A 14,178-nucleotide genomic window follows, 5' to 3' on the forward strand; every position below is an offset into this window, starting at 1 on the left:
TAGAGCTGCTTATACAATACATCTGTACTTGGGCAAGACAAACATATAGGAAAGTACGGAGCCTTTAACATTGTTTGAAGCAACACATTTATGATACTGTGACAAACATATTGAAAGCAGAATATGACCTGAATCCATAGACTGTATATATAAACATACGTAGCTAACGTCTGTCACGTTCCAAATTTGAAGTAATCACGGGCGCACTTCTGGCTCTATTGACTCTGGCTCTAATTCACTTTGTACTGCTCCTTATTTTGGTCTTAAAATGTTCGTATTAACCCGCTCTACATGATCCCGGTAGTTTTATTCCACTATTGTGTCTGTAAATCAAGATACGAACATTAATAACTGACAAATCAGGTGCCTTCTTTCCCCGAGGTCACTCCCGTTAGCGTTAGCAACAGGTTTGATTGACAGCGTTGCTAAGCGCCTGCTCCGTGCTTAACCAGTGGTGCTGGCGGGAAGTAGCGTTACCTTAATCAGCCTCACTCTGGATTGGCTCTTTGGTTGCTATGATACTCCTGGTTGAATTCTAAATATGGAAATTGGCTCCAAATTCGCCCCTATAACTGCTGGCCACGATGAGCTTTATTAGTCCATTTCTTTATACAATCTATGCCTAAATCTTAGGATGAGACATCTATCTTTTTTCCCCTAAAACTAAGAATTGTTGTTTTATAAAGTCCCTATCGGCAATACAACTCAAAAATAGCATATTTTTCAACTTACTGTTCAAAGTCATTCTTTCTTAAAACTTGCAGGCATTGGTCTTCTTTATGGGGCACTAAAAATGTTGAAGTCTCAAGGTCTAGACGGGAAGTTTACTAACATATTTTTCTTTTGATATTTCACCAAGTTGTGTCTTATATAAACATGTGCTTCCTATTCTTCCTAACAAGAGATCCAAAATATTGTCGGTATAATTATTTAGAATACACCAGGGACGAGTATGGCCTACTTTTTGATGCTCTAGACAGTCTGCTTGAATAAAGACATCTCATTTCACGATTTCTTTGGCATTTTAGTGACCTATTCTGCAACAGAGAGCTATTACTACTTCTTGTAAATTTATCTTCACGGTCTTTAAAAAAACTTGGCTGACTTAAAGGTCTAACAGAAATAAGGCCGGGCACATCAACCAGAGAAATTGGCATTCGAATTAGTGATGATTTCAATTCACACATTATGTCGTTAGTGTTGTCGTAGTCTTGGTAGTAGTAGTAGTAGTAGTAGTAGTCGTGGTAGCAGTCGTGGTGGTCGTGGTTGCATTTGCGGTGGGAGCAGTAAGAGCAGTATTCGTGGTATTAGTCGTGGTAGCACTAGTAGTAGCGGTAGTAGTTGTGGTAGTGGTAATTGCAGTTGCAGTAGTAGTAACAGCAGTAGTTGTGATAGTACTCGTGGTAGCAGTGATTGAATAAGCAGTAGTAGAAGCAGCAGTAGTCGTGATAGTAGTCATGGCAGTTGTGGTGGGAGCACTATTAGTAGGAGCAGTAGTGATGGTAGTGGTAGTAGTAGTAGCAGTTCTCATGGTAGTAGTAGTAGTAGCAGTAGCAGCAGTAATTGAAGTAGTAGTCATGGTAGTAGTTGGTTGCATAAGCAGTAGTAGAAGCAGCAGTAGTCGTGGTAGTAGTTGCAGTTGCAGTAGTAGTAGCGGCAGTAGTCGTGGTAGTAGTTGTGGTAGTCGCAGTAGCAGCAGTAGCAGCAGTAGTCGTGGTAGTAGTAGGTGCAGTAGCCAGCAGTATAGCAATAATGGTAGTTGCCACAGTTGTAGTATTAGCTTAGAAGGTAGAAGTAGTTGGCGCAACAGTAGTAAAAGTTGTATCCGTAGTAAAAACCTTAGTCGTTGTAGTAAAGCCAGCAGCAGTTGCAGAAGTTGCAGTTGAAGTAGTACGTTCTAAACATCCTTAACTATTTCTCCATTACAACCTTGTGTTATTTTAGTTTTGCAGCTTCCTTCCTCTCTCCTTTTTTATTCCCCTCTTCCCTACCTGGAAACTAACACACTACTCTTTGCCAACTTTGGTGATTCATGCCTCCATAAGAAATGAGGTGCATTGAGCCATAAGGAAAGTAACTGCCAAGGGGGACCTGCGTACAGCCCCGTAGAGGGGGCTGTAACAGAGACCACCGCTCTGGCCTGGGCCCTCCTCCAGCACATACACAGCTCACCCGCAGAATAAAGGCCCCTATGTTCTGGCTAATGTTTGTTGTAGTTATCCCAGAGGTTGGCACTGATCATGGTTCAGACTTAAGGCTCTGTTTACAGTGATTTGCACAGGAAGTATGCTGCTGTTTTTGACTAGCAGCCAACATGATCCTTTTGGAAGGTACTGTAAATGTGCTTTATGAATCTATAGAGTCTTGTATGGATGAATTTCCAGCACTTATGGCTTTACATTTCCATCTAAAATATATATAATACAGTGATTCAAAACCTAAAATAGAAAATACACTTTCTGTCTCCATAGAAATGTTATTGCTTTTCCTGAAATGTTCCAAAGAATGGCCTTAAACTCGTCCATCTCCATAGAATCAAGCCAGTGACATCACCAGGGGACGTTGTAGGTTTAATTTTAGTAAAGCTGTATGATCTCCATGGAGACAAACCCTCCAGAAAAGTTACATCGGACGCCACAACTTTCTATTGGATGTAAATTTGTCCTCAATCTATTCCCATACAGTTGTTCGACCAATGCCCATGTTTATGTCTATTCCACAACCAAAAAATTTGGTCCAAGTACTAATACGAGAAATTCGAGAAGCTTCTTTACTGGTTGGCTTTAGCGACGCATAACTGGATTAGACTTATAGGGTAAAGCATCCATCTCTTGGGGGTTGTATGTCAACTTGATGGTTTAACTTAAAATATATTTTAGAACGCATTGGGAATAGGTAAGAGTTTTACTACCTCACAATCATACAGTCGTTGTAAATCCGGCTGTCTGGTCTCTCGTCTTATCGGTGCCACCCTGCTCCCTCTGACAATCACAGGGAGAAGAATGGAGAAGCAGGGGGCTGATTTTTAAAGCGTTTTAGGACCACCAGCATTCTGCACGTATAGCTTAAGAATGACACCCTGGTACTTTAGCTTTGAAGGCTTCACATGTTTATCTCCTTTCAACAGCATCCAAGAAGCTTAGAAATTATTTATGCAGGGTATTTCCTTACTTTCCATCTGTGGTCATGTAACTGGAGGCGTAAATGGTAGTTTTGATTTTTATTAGTGCCAACAGGAGCGAGCTTAATAGTGCTTTTCCTGCCTGCGTTGACACTTGCTGGGAAGCGTTTATGATAATGACGGGGTGTACAAAACAAATGTCCTACTTGTAACAGCATGAAGAGAGCGTGATGTGTGCGGCTTATCCCTCTTCTTCATTCAGGAAACGACAACTTAGTGCTCAAATGTTCTGCCAGGGAGTCGAATTATGTGACATGTTTTCTTAGCTGAAACAGTGAATGGGGTCAAAAGTGGCTAATTTTGGGATTCACTAATTCCTTAATGTGAAATGTTTAGTTCAAATCATATTACTTAAGATTGTTCTGACTCAGGACCTGCAGCAGGCACTGGGGCGGTTTGCAGCCGAGTGTTAAGTGGCTGGGATGAGAATCAGCTCCTCCAAATCCGAGGCCATGGTTCTCGACTGGAAAAAGGTGGTTTGCCCTCTATGCTGCCTTAAGTGCAGGAGTTCAAGTATCTCGGGGTCTTGTTCATGAGTGAGAGAAAGATGGAGCGTGAGATTGACATGTGGAGCTGATTCAAAAGGCAAAGTTAATCTATGTTCCAACTGTCACCTTTGGTCATGAACTTTGGGTAATGACCGAAAGGACAAGGTCACGGATACAAGTGGTCATAGGTTGGCTGGGTGTGCCCTTAGAGATAGAGTGAGAAGCTTAGTCACACGGGAGGAGCTCGGTGTAGAACCACTGCTCTTCCACGTCGAGAAGAGCTAGTTGAGGTAGTTTGGGCATCTGTTCAGCATGCCTCCTGGATGCTTGCTCCGAGCATGTCCCACCGGGAGGAGGCCCCGGGGAAGAGGACCTGCTGGAGGTACTATGTCTCTTGGCTGGCCTGGGAACGCCTTGGGGTCCCACCGGAGGAGCTGGAGGAAGTCTGGGATTCCCTGCTTAGACTGCAGCCCCCACGACCCGGCCCCAGATAATTAAAAGAAGATGGATGATTGTTCTGACTCTGCATTTATTGTCACTTATTGTATGCAGCCACGTTTACATTTGTTGGTACAAGATGAATCCCGTGATGAGGTTCTGGGTGATGGCTATGATTTAGAAGAGCTGTTGTAAAGCATAACTGGTTTCTAGACTAAAAAACTCTCCCAACTTGCACCTTTTAGTGTTATTTTGCCTGTAACCTTGAACAAATTGGAACAAACTGTTGCAGAGGCTATAGTGCTCCTGTTGATGCCAATACCGCCTAGGCTAATCCAAAGGGACATTGGGGATGCTAACCCAGCTAACGTGAGCCAAAGAGATGGACAAAAGACATTTCTTGAAACAATGGTTTAAGTAATGATAAAGCATTACTGTTACATTTTTAAACTGCCAGTTCAGAGGTGATGTTTTGTGTCACAGTTGCTGAGTTCTGAGAGAGAATATTGTTGGGATGTGTTTTATATCATTAGTTATTATAGTTTCTCAGGGCTTTTCTTGGTTTTTAATGCAATCCTCCTCAAAAAGTTAGCTCTTTGTTCCATGGCTTATATCGTGACTAATTAAATTCCTTGCTTGAACAATGCAACTTCATGCTAGTAGTATTTTTAGCAGTTATACTCAGTCTGACAACAGAGCGGTACTTTGTTTCTCTTTCCCCCCACAACGGGTGCTCCACTGGGAAAACCACATTTCTTTTGATACATTATCAAGCACTCCCCGGGTCGCAAACAAATCACCACATAAACGACAGTGATGAATATGAGTTGTCAAAACTGTTGCCACAAGTGTCTCTGGGTTCAATATGGAGAGGCCTTACATTTCATCTGCGATTTTAATTTTCTGCTTGAATTGTAGAGTGAGAGAGTAATCATTCGAATACACGTTGTAATTTGACAAGTCGTCATAGCAGAATTCCAATATGGCCGCCCCAAACTGTCAGAGCCCAGATTAGAGGCTCTCCTGGACTGTTCTCAGGTGGAGGACAGATGAAGTGTGTTCAAACTGACAACGCACTCAACCGCAACATGTTTGTCTCTTTCTCATTTCAATGACTTCACACCAATGTTTACAAGGCATTTGTCCAAACAAAATGGCATCTGATGGATGCTGTGGAAATGCATGTGTTAAGAAAAATCTTTGCAATACATTTGGCACCATTTATGTACATATCAGATCGCAACATAAACAAACTCAGAACTACACTTTTTCTAGGCTTTCTTCTAGAGTCTCCCATTTCCCTCTGACCAGGCCTTTTTTTGGGCTCACCTGTGCTCTCTGCTGGTACATCAGACAGCAGTAACCTAGATAGCACCTAGTGGTGTTACATGAGAATGCAACAGGACCAGGTCGGCCAGTCTAATTGCAAATATCAACTATAATAATTTATCCAGTTTTGGGACTTGCATAAGTTCCAAACAAAGAACAACCAAATGTATCATACAATTTTGATATTCCCTTATATTATTGTTTACAGCTAAATGATGTCACCATGCAAGTTATAGATCAGGTCTGTGCAAGAAGTAAGGATGCCAACACTGCTGTAAATGAATGGATTCCCACCGAGATAAATTCAATTCAATTTCAATTCAATTCATTTATTTTTGTAACGCCCAAAATCACAACAACAGTTGTCTCGAAGGGCGTTCATGTTTTGGTTGATGGGGGAAACTGGAGTACCCGGAGGAAACCCATCCAGACACGGGGAGAAACATGAAAAACTCCACACTGAAAGGCCTGGGCGACCCGGGGATCCAACCAAACCTTCTTGCTGTGAGGCATGAGTGTTGCCACTCAGCCACCGTGCCGCCAATACACAAAAACAAAACAACAGGAAAAATCAGACAAAACAAGAAAAATCGGCCAGGCGAGGAGGAAGAGAGCTGGGCGAGGAGGAGGAGAGCTGGGCGAGGAGGAGGAGAGCCAGGCGAGGAGGAGGAGAGCCAGGCAAGGAGGAGGGCCAGGCGGGGAGGAGGAGAGGGTCCAGCTGTCATCGGGGCATCTGAAAGAGATACACTCCACAGGGGGAGTGGGACAGGGGACAACATGTGAATAGCATTGCTGATGAGAAAATAGGACAAAGCAGAGGATAGTGCTCAGGTTGCCATACTTCCCCCAGCTAGTTATCTCCTACTGCAGCCTGTCTTATCCCGGGTTTTAATGTCCCTAACTCCCTCACTAAGTAACCTGGTCATATGCTATACCGAAGAGGAAGGTTTTAAGCCTGGTCTTAAATACAGAGACTGTGGGGGCCTGTTTAACATCAGCAGGGAGTTGATTCCATAGCACAGGAGCTTGGTAACTGAATGCTCTCCCTCCCACTGTACTTTTGGACACTCTAGGAACCACTAATAGTCCTGCATTCTGAGAGCGGAGTGCTCTGTTTGGCCGGTACGGGACAATATATCTTGCAGATAGGATGGGGCCATACCGTTTAGGGCTTTGTATGTCAGGAGGAGGACTTTGAATTTGATTCTAAGCTCGACAGGAAGCCAGTGCAGATATTTTAGTACAGGACTGATGTGGTCTCTTCTTTTAGTTCCTGTTAGGACTCTGGCCGCTGCATTTTGGACCAACTGGAGGCTCCTTATAGTACTTTTGGGGCAGGTGGCGAGCAGAGAATTACAGTAATCAAGTCTGGAAGTAACAAATGCATGGATGAGTTTTTCAGCATCGTTTTTAGGTAAAATATTTCTAATTTTAGTTATATTTCACAGGTGAAAGTATGCGGTTTTACAAGCTAGGTTTATATGGGCTGTAAATGAGAGATTTTGATCAAATAGGACTCCAAGATTTTTTACAGTAGGGCTAGAAGCTATACTCACATTGTCATATGTCCGGTAACTTGTCCGGTGGGCAGCTGCCACATTTATGTGAGCAGCTGCCCACCGGACAAGTTATATATGCACACTTTTAAGAAATACCTTTCTAGAAAATGTAATTTAAGAGACGTAAATTTTTTTTATTTTTTTATTTATCTTTATTTATACAGAGAGACCCCACAGAGAGTACCAGACTCTTTTTCACCCTGTTAAAATACAAACAAAAACAAACAAAACAAATCACTACATGTGTCCAATTGAAAACAGCTGCAGGTGTGATTATAAAAGCTGTTATGAAGTGAAGGGCTAAGTGAAGGACCATATCTACAAGTTAGAGGCTGAAGTCTGCTAGTACAGAAATGAAGTTGCTTGAACTATTTCTTCTCTGTAATTTAATGCAAGACTTGGTTCTATAATAAAATTATAATTTAGATTTTAAACTGTCACATAATTCTGAGATATGTATTTTAAAAGATTTTCATCAAACCAGCATTATAGATGGTGACTCTTTGAGTCAATGTACCATTGAGTGTCTAAAGATTCATCTTGCACATTACTTAAATGTAAAAATAATTTAAGATGTTTGAGAGAATTTAGAATTTCATTAAAACATCTCTCCCAAAACTCATCTATTATCATTTTATATAACAGCCTCTAGTATTCTACTTCACACAGCATCAAGGCCTGCACCATCCACATATCGCCCACTCCCCCAGAGATCATGACCTCTGTCAGTCCAGTACAGTGTTTCTCAACCAGGGGTATGGGGACCCCTGGGGATATGCGAGCACTTGCCAGGGGGTACTTGGAACGATTTCAGATTAAAAAATGTGAATAGTATATGAATCTATAAAATGTTTTTAGTAATATATTTGACATGCTTATTAATGTTTAATTTTGACATAAATATTAAAAGTAAAAAAAAACAAAAAACTTACGTGATATAGGAGGTTCGAAGAGTGTGAGATAATGCTTTGGGTGTACGCAAGACAAAACACTAAATTCATGTATGTGAGTGGGCCAGTGCATTTGAACAAAGAGAAAAGAGTTCAGTGTTTGTTAAAGTCTATGAATAATAAAACCCCTGCATTGAGCATTTGACTGCTGGCCTGCGGCGTATTGGAAAGTGGCCCTTGCATAAGTAATTCTAAACATTTATCCTCATAACTCAGGGGAAGTCATTTACTAAAAGGTACACAATTTGGCTCAGTAGTGGAAGTTGTTGGGATTTAACATGAAATTTTCACTTCGCCTGGTAGTAAATGAGTAACTGACCTCAAGCCACCACTTTAGCACATGCTAGACACAAGACAGAGCCCAAGGAAATAAGCCTATGAGGAATGTCTGAAAATATCTGTAATAGGGCCTGTAATATAAGAGAAGACTGGTTAGACCCTGAATAAATCTATTATGTAATTATTCGTATTTAAATATATAGGTGGACTATGTAACTTTTCAGCACCAGAACCATCACGTACTTGTCTCTATGGAGATGTTATTGTATTGTGTGCAATGTCCCACAGTTTGATACAAATTTATCTAGCTTACATTTATTCTGCAACAAACACTGTGAGTTGAACGAAAACAAACTTTGCCTTGCCTAAATTGAATGCCATACTGGTACGCAGGAGGTGTGAAGGTGTGAGGTTTGCAATAACATCCCAACAACAAGGACCACAAGGCATCAGTGCACAAGGATATGGGCCTGCCACATGACCTAGAGCACATGTGTCAAACTCAAGGCATATCATTTTATGTGGCCCGCTACAAGGTAAATGAAAAGCTATGACTGTCTTAAAATATCAGTTTATCGGGAGATACACAGTTACGCAACAATTTTTTCATATCTATGCAAATTCATATGCAATATTTGTAACTTGAATAAGTAATAAATTCAGAAACGGTTAATTAACAAGATTAAACAATTGTTACATTTATTTTACATTACATTTGGTTACATTTATACTGTCTTACATTTACATCTGGCCCTTTGAGAGCAACCAATTCGCTGATGTGGCCCTTTGTGAAATTGAGTCTGACATCCCTGATCTAGAGCTTGAGATGCGTTTCACCAGCGACATTTCTCGTTTATTATCACTTCAAATAAAGAACAGTTAACAACTATGTGCATGCTGCTCCAATGTAAAAAGATGATTCATTATATAGTCTAGACCTTTATACCTGTAGGACAACTTTTCCTTTACATATCAGGGTAAACAGTCTGCTGGTAAATAAGTTGACTCGCAGCTGTCAGTGGCTTTATGCTCTGTCGTCATGGTGACACGCCCCTCAGCCCGGCGCTCACATGCTGCTCTCTGATTGGCTGCGGGCCGCTGTCAGTCACGCCCTCCTCCGTGGTTTCCTGTGTGAGCCTGTAGACTCGCTCTGTCTGCGGAGTGTCTTCGTTATGGACAGCTGCTCCACTCCTCAACTTTTTACTGGAGAGCAGAGCGCACGTATTCTCTTCACCGTAGCCTCCTTGTTACCCAAACATGGATTTCTAAACTGGAACTGACCCAGACGTGAATCCGTACAAGCTGTTGAATTTATTTTTTTGTTGAGTTTGTTGAAGGAACTGGAGGAAAATGCCAGTAGCAACTCTTTTACCTTTTACCACGACTCCTAATAGGAAGTCTGCCAGCCCGACCTCCTTCAGGTTGACAGAGAAATTCATTTTACTTTTAGTCTTTAGCGCTTTTATTACGTTATGTTTCGGGGCTATCTTCTTTTTACCGGACTCGTCAAAGCTGCTTAGCGGAGTTTTCTTTCATTCCCCCGCCGTGGAAACCAACACTCACACCAACCCGGACAGCAACGACTCAGGCTCGGCTGCGAATGACGAGAAAGTCCTGGCCAAAATCAGGAAAGACCACGAAAAGGCACTATTAGAGGCAAAGGATACGCTACAGAAACGACCAGATGAGATTAAACAGGACATTTTAATCGAGAAGGAGAAAGTTGCGAAGGATAGCGCTGGTCTCGGGGGTAAGGATGCCAATCATTTACCTATGGTCGAGTACCAGCGACCACCGGGAGCCACGGGGCGCGAGCCGATGGACGCCGAAACCCGCGAAAGACGGGCGAAGATCAAAGAGGTACGTGTCCTAGGAGCTCGCGCGCTCTCACGTACGCAGACCACGTTGCCTAATAAATCTGTCTTATAATAACGTTCCTAATGATTTAACTTCGCTTTATAATCCCGTTAAGACTTTTATTTAAACTTTTAATACAACTTCCATGTCTATTCTAAAATTCTTGATGGTTTAAACTTAAAAAAGCTGCTCAACGTGTTGCTAAAGGTAATGAAATCCCCTTGTACGTGTCCTGAGGTAATGTAAACCACAATTCACCTAGCAGCACTAAACCAAACATTGTCTACGTTGCGTAATTCTCATGGCCCCAGTCCATAGTACTATAGGAGGCTATTTAGCTCATGTCTGCTGGGATGGTGAAATACAAGGCTATTATTTGCAGACAGGCTTCTACATAAAGGAAGAGGAGAAACGTATGTGGGATTCACCATCGGCCCCCTCATGAACTACCTGTTTGGCAAGTTTCCCCTGTTGTATTCTGCCTACAGCACAGTGTGAGACTGGGGTTTAACATGTCTTGTCAGTTTACAACACTTTTGTGGCCCCGCAGGCTATGTAATATGTATGTATGTTATGTAATAACATGTAATGACACACTAAATGTCTGAATAGGCCATCACACATACTTATAGACTGCACAATCATGTAAAAGTCCACCTGTATGAACTCGCCCACATGTATAGTATTCATCCTGAGTTTCATTTTCACCTTACAAGCCACATCTGTCAACGGGGAAATACCAAGATGTTTTTTTAGGAAATAAAACAATGCAGAATAAAAAGTGGCCCCAAGCGGCTAATAGTGTTAACTCGTTTTCAATTCCCACACCCACATCTTATGTTACAAAAGAAAATATTTATTTAATAAGTACTTTAAACATGAATTAGTGTTGGGCCTGATTCCAATACAATGATGATAATAAAAACACTTTCTTTAGACAATATGATGCGATTTTTAACATTAAATAATAGCACTTTCTTTTAGCATGTGGTGTGATATCTGTGTAATCCCTCAGTCGTACAGGTAGGTTCCATAGTGCTCCATGGGTGTATACTATGTCTTATGATTTTTCTGATGCAGCTCAAGGTCTTTCTCAAACTGTTCAGGAAAGGTTCATTTCTATCCTGTGAATGTGATTTTTTTTTAGCATCAAAACATCATTTTAGTATCTGGTATTTAATAGCTGATTTTTGATACTTTTGACAACCCTTTTTGATACTTTTTGACAACCCTGCCGTGACTACAGCTGTGCTTCAGACCTTGTAACAACTCAAGAATTGTATGGTGTTGGTTTCCTTGTTAAGATCAAGCCTATTCAAATGTAGTTATCTCAGTTTCATTGAACCTGTGGTAAGAGAATAACCTCACCAGAATATTTTACATTGCAAATACAGTCGAATAAGACACTAGCTGTTTCAGTGCACTAAGTAGACTTCTCCCGATGGAAGAATTAATTTGATAAATTATTGTTTTTTGCTTGTCTCTGCCCATCAGTCACTCACCTTTATCACACCCATCATTAACTGAACACCTAAGTATTATTTTCTTAACATTTTTGGCCTTAACCCTACTGCTAAATCTGTCTGTGGTATGCGTTCTATAGTTTCGCATTTTGGATTAAATTTTGAAGAGCACTCTGGTTATGAAAGCATGTTTGATTGAAGCACATTTTGTCTGAGAGTGCTCTGATAGACTATTATTTCCTATTGAGTGCGTCGCTGGCCTACAATCAAATCGATGAGATGGTATCGACATATTATTGAAAAGCATTATGAAATCTCATGTCCTTGTGAGCCGGAGTTGAAATGGACGAGGTGAGGTCAGGCGATGGCTTTATTAAACAGCCTTGGGACATTTGTTTGACATAGTAATCAATATCTACTGTTTTGCAAGCATTATCCTAAAATCGTCTCTTGCACATTTGAATTGTTTCTTGACATTTTATCAATAAATATGGGTTTTTAGCAGGTACTCCCTGAAGTACATTGACTGGTTGCAAAACAATCAAAATGTTTATAGTTCTATTTTCATTCCACAGAACTACTGTACACTAATCTACTGTACACTGATCTACTGCACTGTACTGTACATTTCAATTTATTTATATAGCATTTAAAAACCTCAGCTGCCCAACAAGCTTCACATAAAAGTGAAAAAAAATATACAGGAAAAGAACAAAAAAACACCAAGATATCCTGTCTACCTAGTATTAAATGCCAGGGAGAAAAGGTGGGGTTTCAGTCTAATCTTAAACTGCGCTAAAGACTGAGAGGATCTGACAGGCAGAGGGCGCTGTTCTAGAGTCTGGGGGCTGCCACAGAAAAGACTCTGTCACATCTGGTCTCGATCGGGGTTTTGGGCACAGGCAGCAGGAGCTGGTCAGTTGACTTCAGGGCTCTAGGTAGAGTATAGGGCGGCAGTAACTCCCTCAAATAAAGTGGACCCATAGACTGTAGACATAGACGAGCTGCAGCATTGTGGACATTCTGTAACCGCTGCAGGGAGCCCTGGTCCAGCCCCACATACAAGAATTACAATAGTCCAGACGCTACGTTACAAAGACCTAGGAAGTGGAAGAGATAACAGAGGATAGACTTGCAAGCTCCAGTCACAGAGATGGTATGCTGATCAACTAGGGCTGTGCAGTTAGTCAAATTTTAATCCAGAGAGATTCAGTCATTTCTAATCGTCAATATGCTTCGTTCCTTTAATCGAGAGGTCTGCTGCCAATCCTCATTAAAAGCGTGTGATCTGGAGCAGATTTCAGACTGTAAATATAAAACTGAGATGCAAATTATGATCAACGTGAGGAAAAAAAACGTGACTGTTTTATGTCATCTGCCAAGTCCTATGACCAACTTCAGTATTGTACCTACAACCACCTTGCTTACCAAATTAACCAAAACCAAAAATGACTTCATGTGGCTACAAAAAGGTTACAACTCTTGATGCACCTCCAGCTTTTTGAAATGCAACTTGCCAGTGTCAGACGCTGTAGTGTTTATGAATGAAACAGCTGTGCCCTCATCCTGTTGGGATATTGGCAAACCATAGATTGTCCTCAAACAGCATACAACATCACTAGATACAAGCAAAATAAATATTCAATTTAGTCACAGCCCAGACCTCGAATTGAAGAATTGTCAATATTGGCCCTGGCCTTGTATTCTGTGCCATTACTGGAGCCCTGTATCATGAGTTAAAAGTGGATTCCTCATTTGCTGGTATGAGCATATGGATTATTGAACCCATGGAGTTTGAAAGTTATATCTGCCTTTCTTTCCATATACAGAGGAAATTTAAATATTTTATTTATGTTGTTTGCATAATTTATCAGAGCTTCGCCGAGTAGCGGTCTCTTGCTAGTTCTTATTCTGATATGTTCCTTACACAGTGTAGAGAATGAAGTGATGATTTACTTTGCATTTTTTTGCTGGAGGCTGTTCTGCTCTAATGAGAATACTGTAAGCTTACTGTACGAGGCCTTTCATTTATTTTAGTTTTCTTTTATTAATGCCCGTGCTTGTCTGCCTTGGTCAACCTGAACTACCATGCGTGCTAAACTAGGGCTGCATGATTTTTGATTAGCAATTGTGATCAGATTTGCAATATATGTTTAAAAAGTATCATTCTGTTCAAAGCAAATGACCTCAGGGGCATTAACAACTAAGAGACTGGTGCAGAACTGATAAACTATTACAAGAATCCTGTACAACACATTTGTAGAGAGCTAAACTGCAGATGTAAGAGTTTTCTGTAAAAAAGACAGGACATGGAGTCATTGCTATTTGATAAAGTACCAACTGAAATTACCCTATGCTAAACTACCCCAAACAGTAAGTATTTAAAACAAAAACAATAGTCTATAAAGTAAGTGTCTTTTGCCTTTCAAAGACGAACTGCTTTGATGAGTTCTACCATTGTCTCAGTACAATGAAACACTATGAAACACCAGTTCATTTGTCACAGGAAAGATTGATGGTTATTGTTCACTTAGCCTCAGGGATAAACTGATGTGATTTTTATGTGCCTTTCGTGTCAGCTAATGTCTTCATTTGGATGCTCCACAAAACCAACTTCCTTTTGCTGAACTGACA

At 41.0% G+C, this 14,178-nt stretch overlaps 1 protein-coding gene across 1 annotated transcript in view; it reads left to right on the forward strand.

Moving 5' to 3' along the window:
• Window positions 1–9,376: 9,376 nt before the first annotated feature.
• The window catches only part of man1a1 (mannosidase, alpha, class 1A, member 1), a 114,009-nt gene continuing 109,207 nt past the window's right edge, over window positions 9,377–14,178 (forward strand). The window contains exon 1 of the mRNA XM_033990856.2: window positions 9,377–10,084. Coding sequence (XP_033846747.1) covers window positions 9,575–10,084 — 510 coding nt within the window. The 5' untranslated portion in view covers window positions 9,377–9,574. The remainder of the gene's footprint in view (window positions 10,085–14,178) is intronic.

Source organism: Periophthalmus magnuspinnatus, chromosome 24 (assembly GCF_009829125.3).
Source record: "Periophthalmus magnuspinnatus isolate fPerMag1 chromosome 24, fPerMag1.2.pri, whole genome shotgun sequence".
Taxonomy (NCBI): Eukaryota; Metazoa; Chordata; class Actinopteri; order Gobiiformes; family Gobiidae; genus Periophthalmus; species Periophthalmus magnuspinnatus.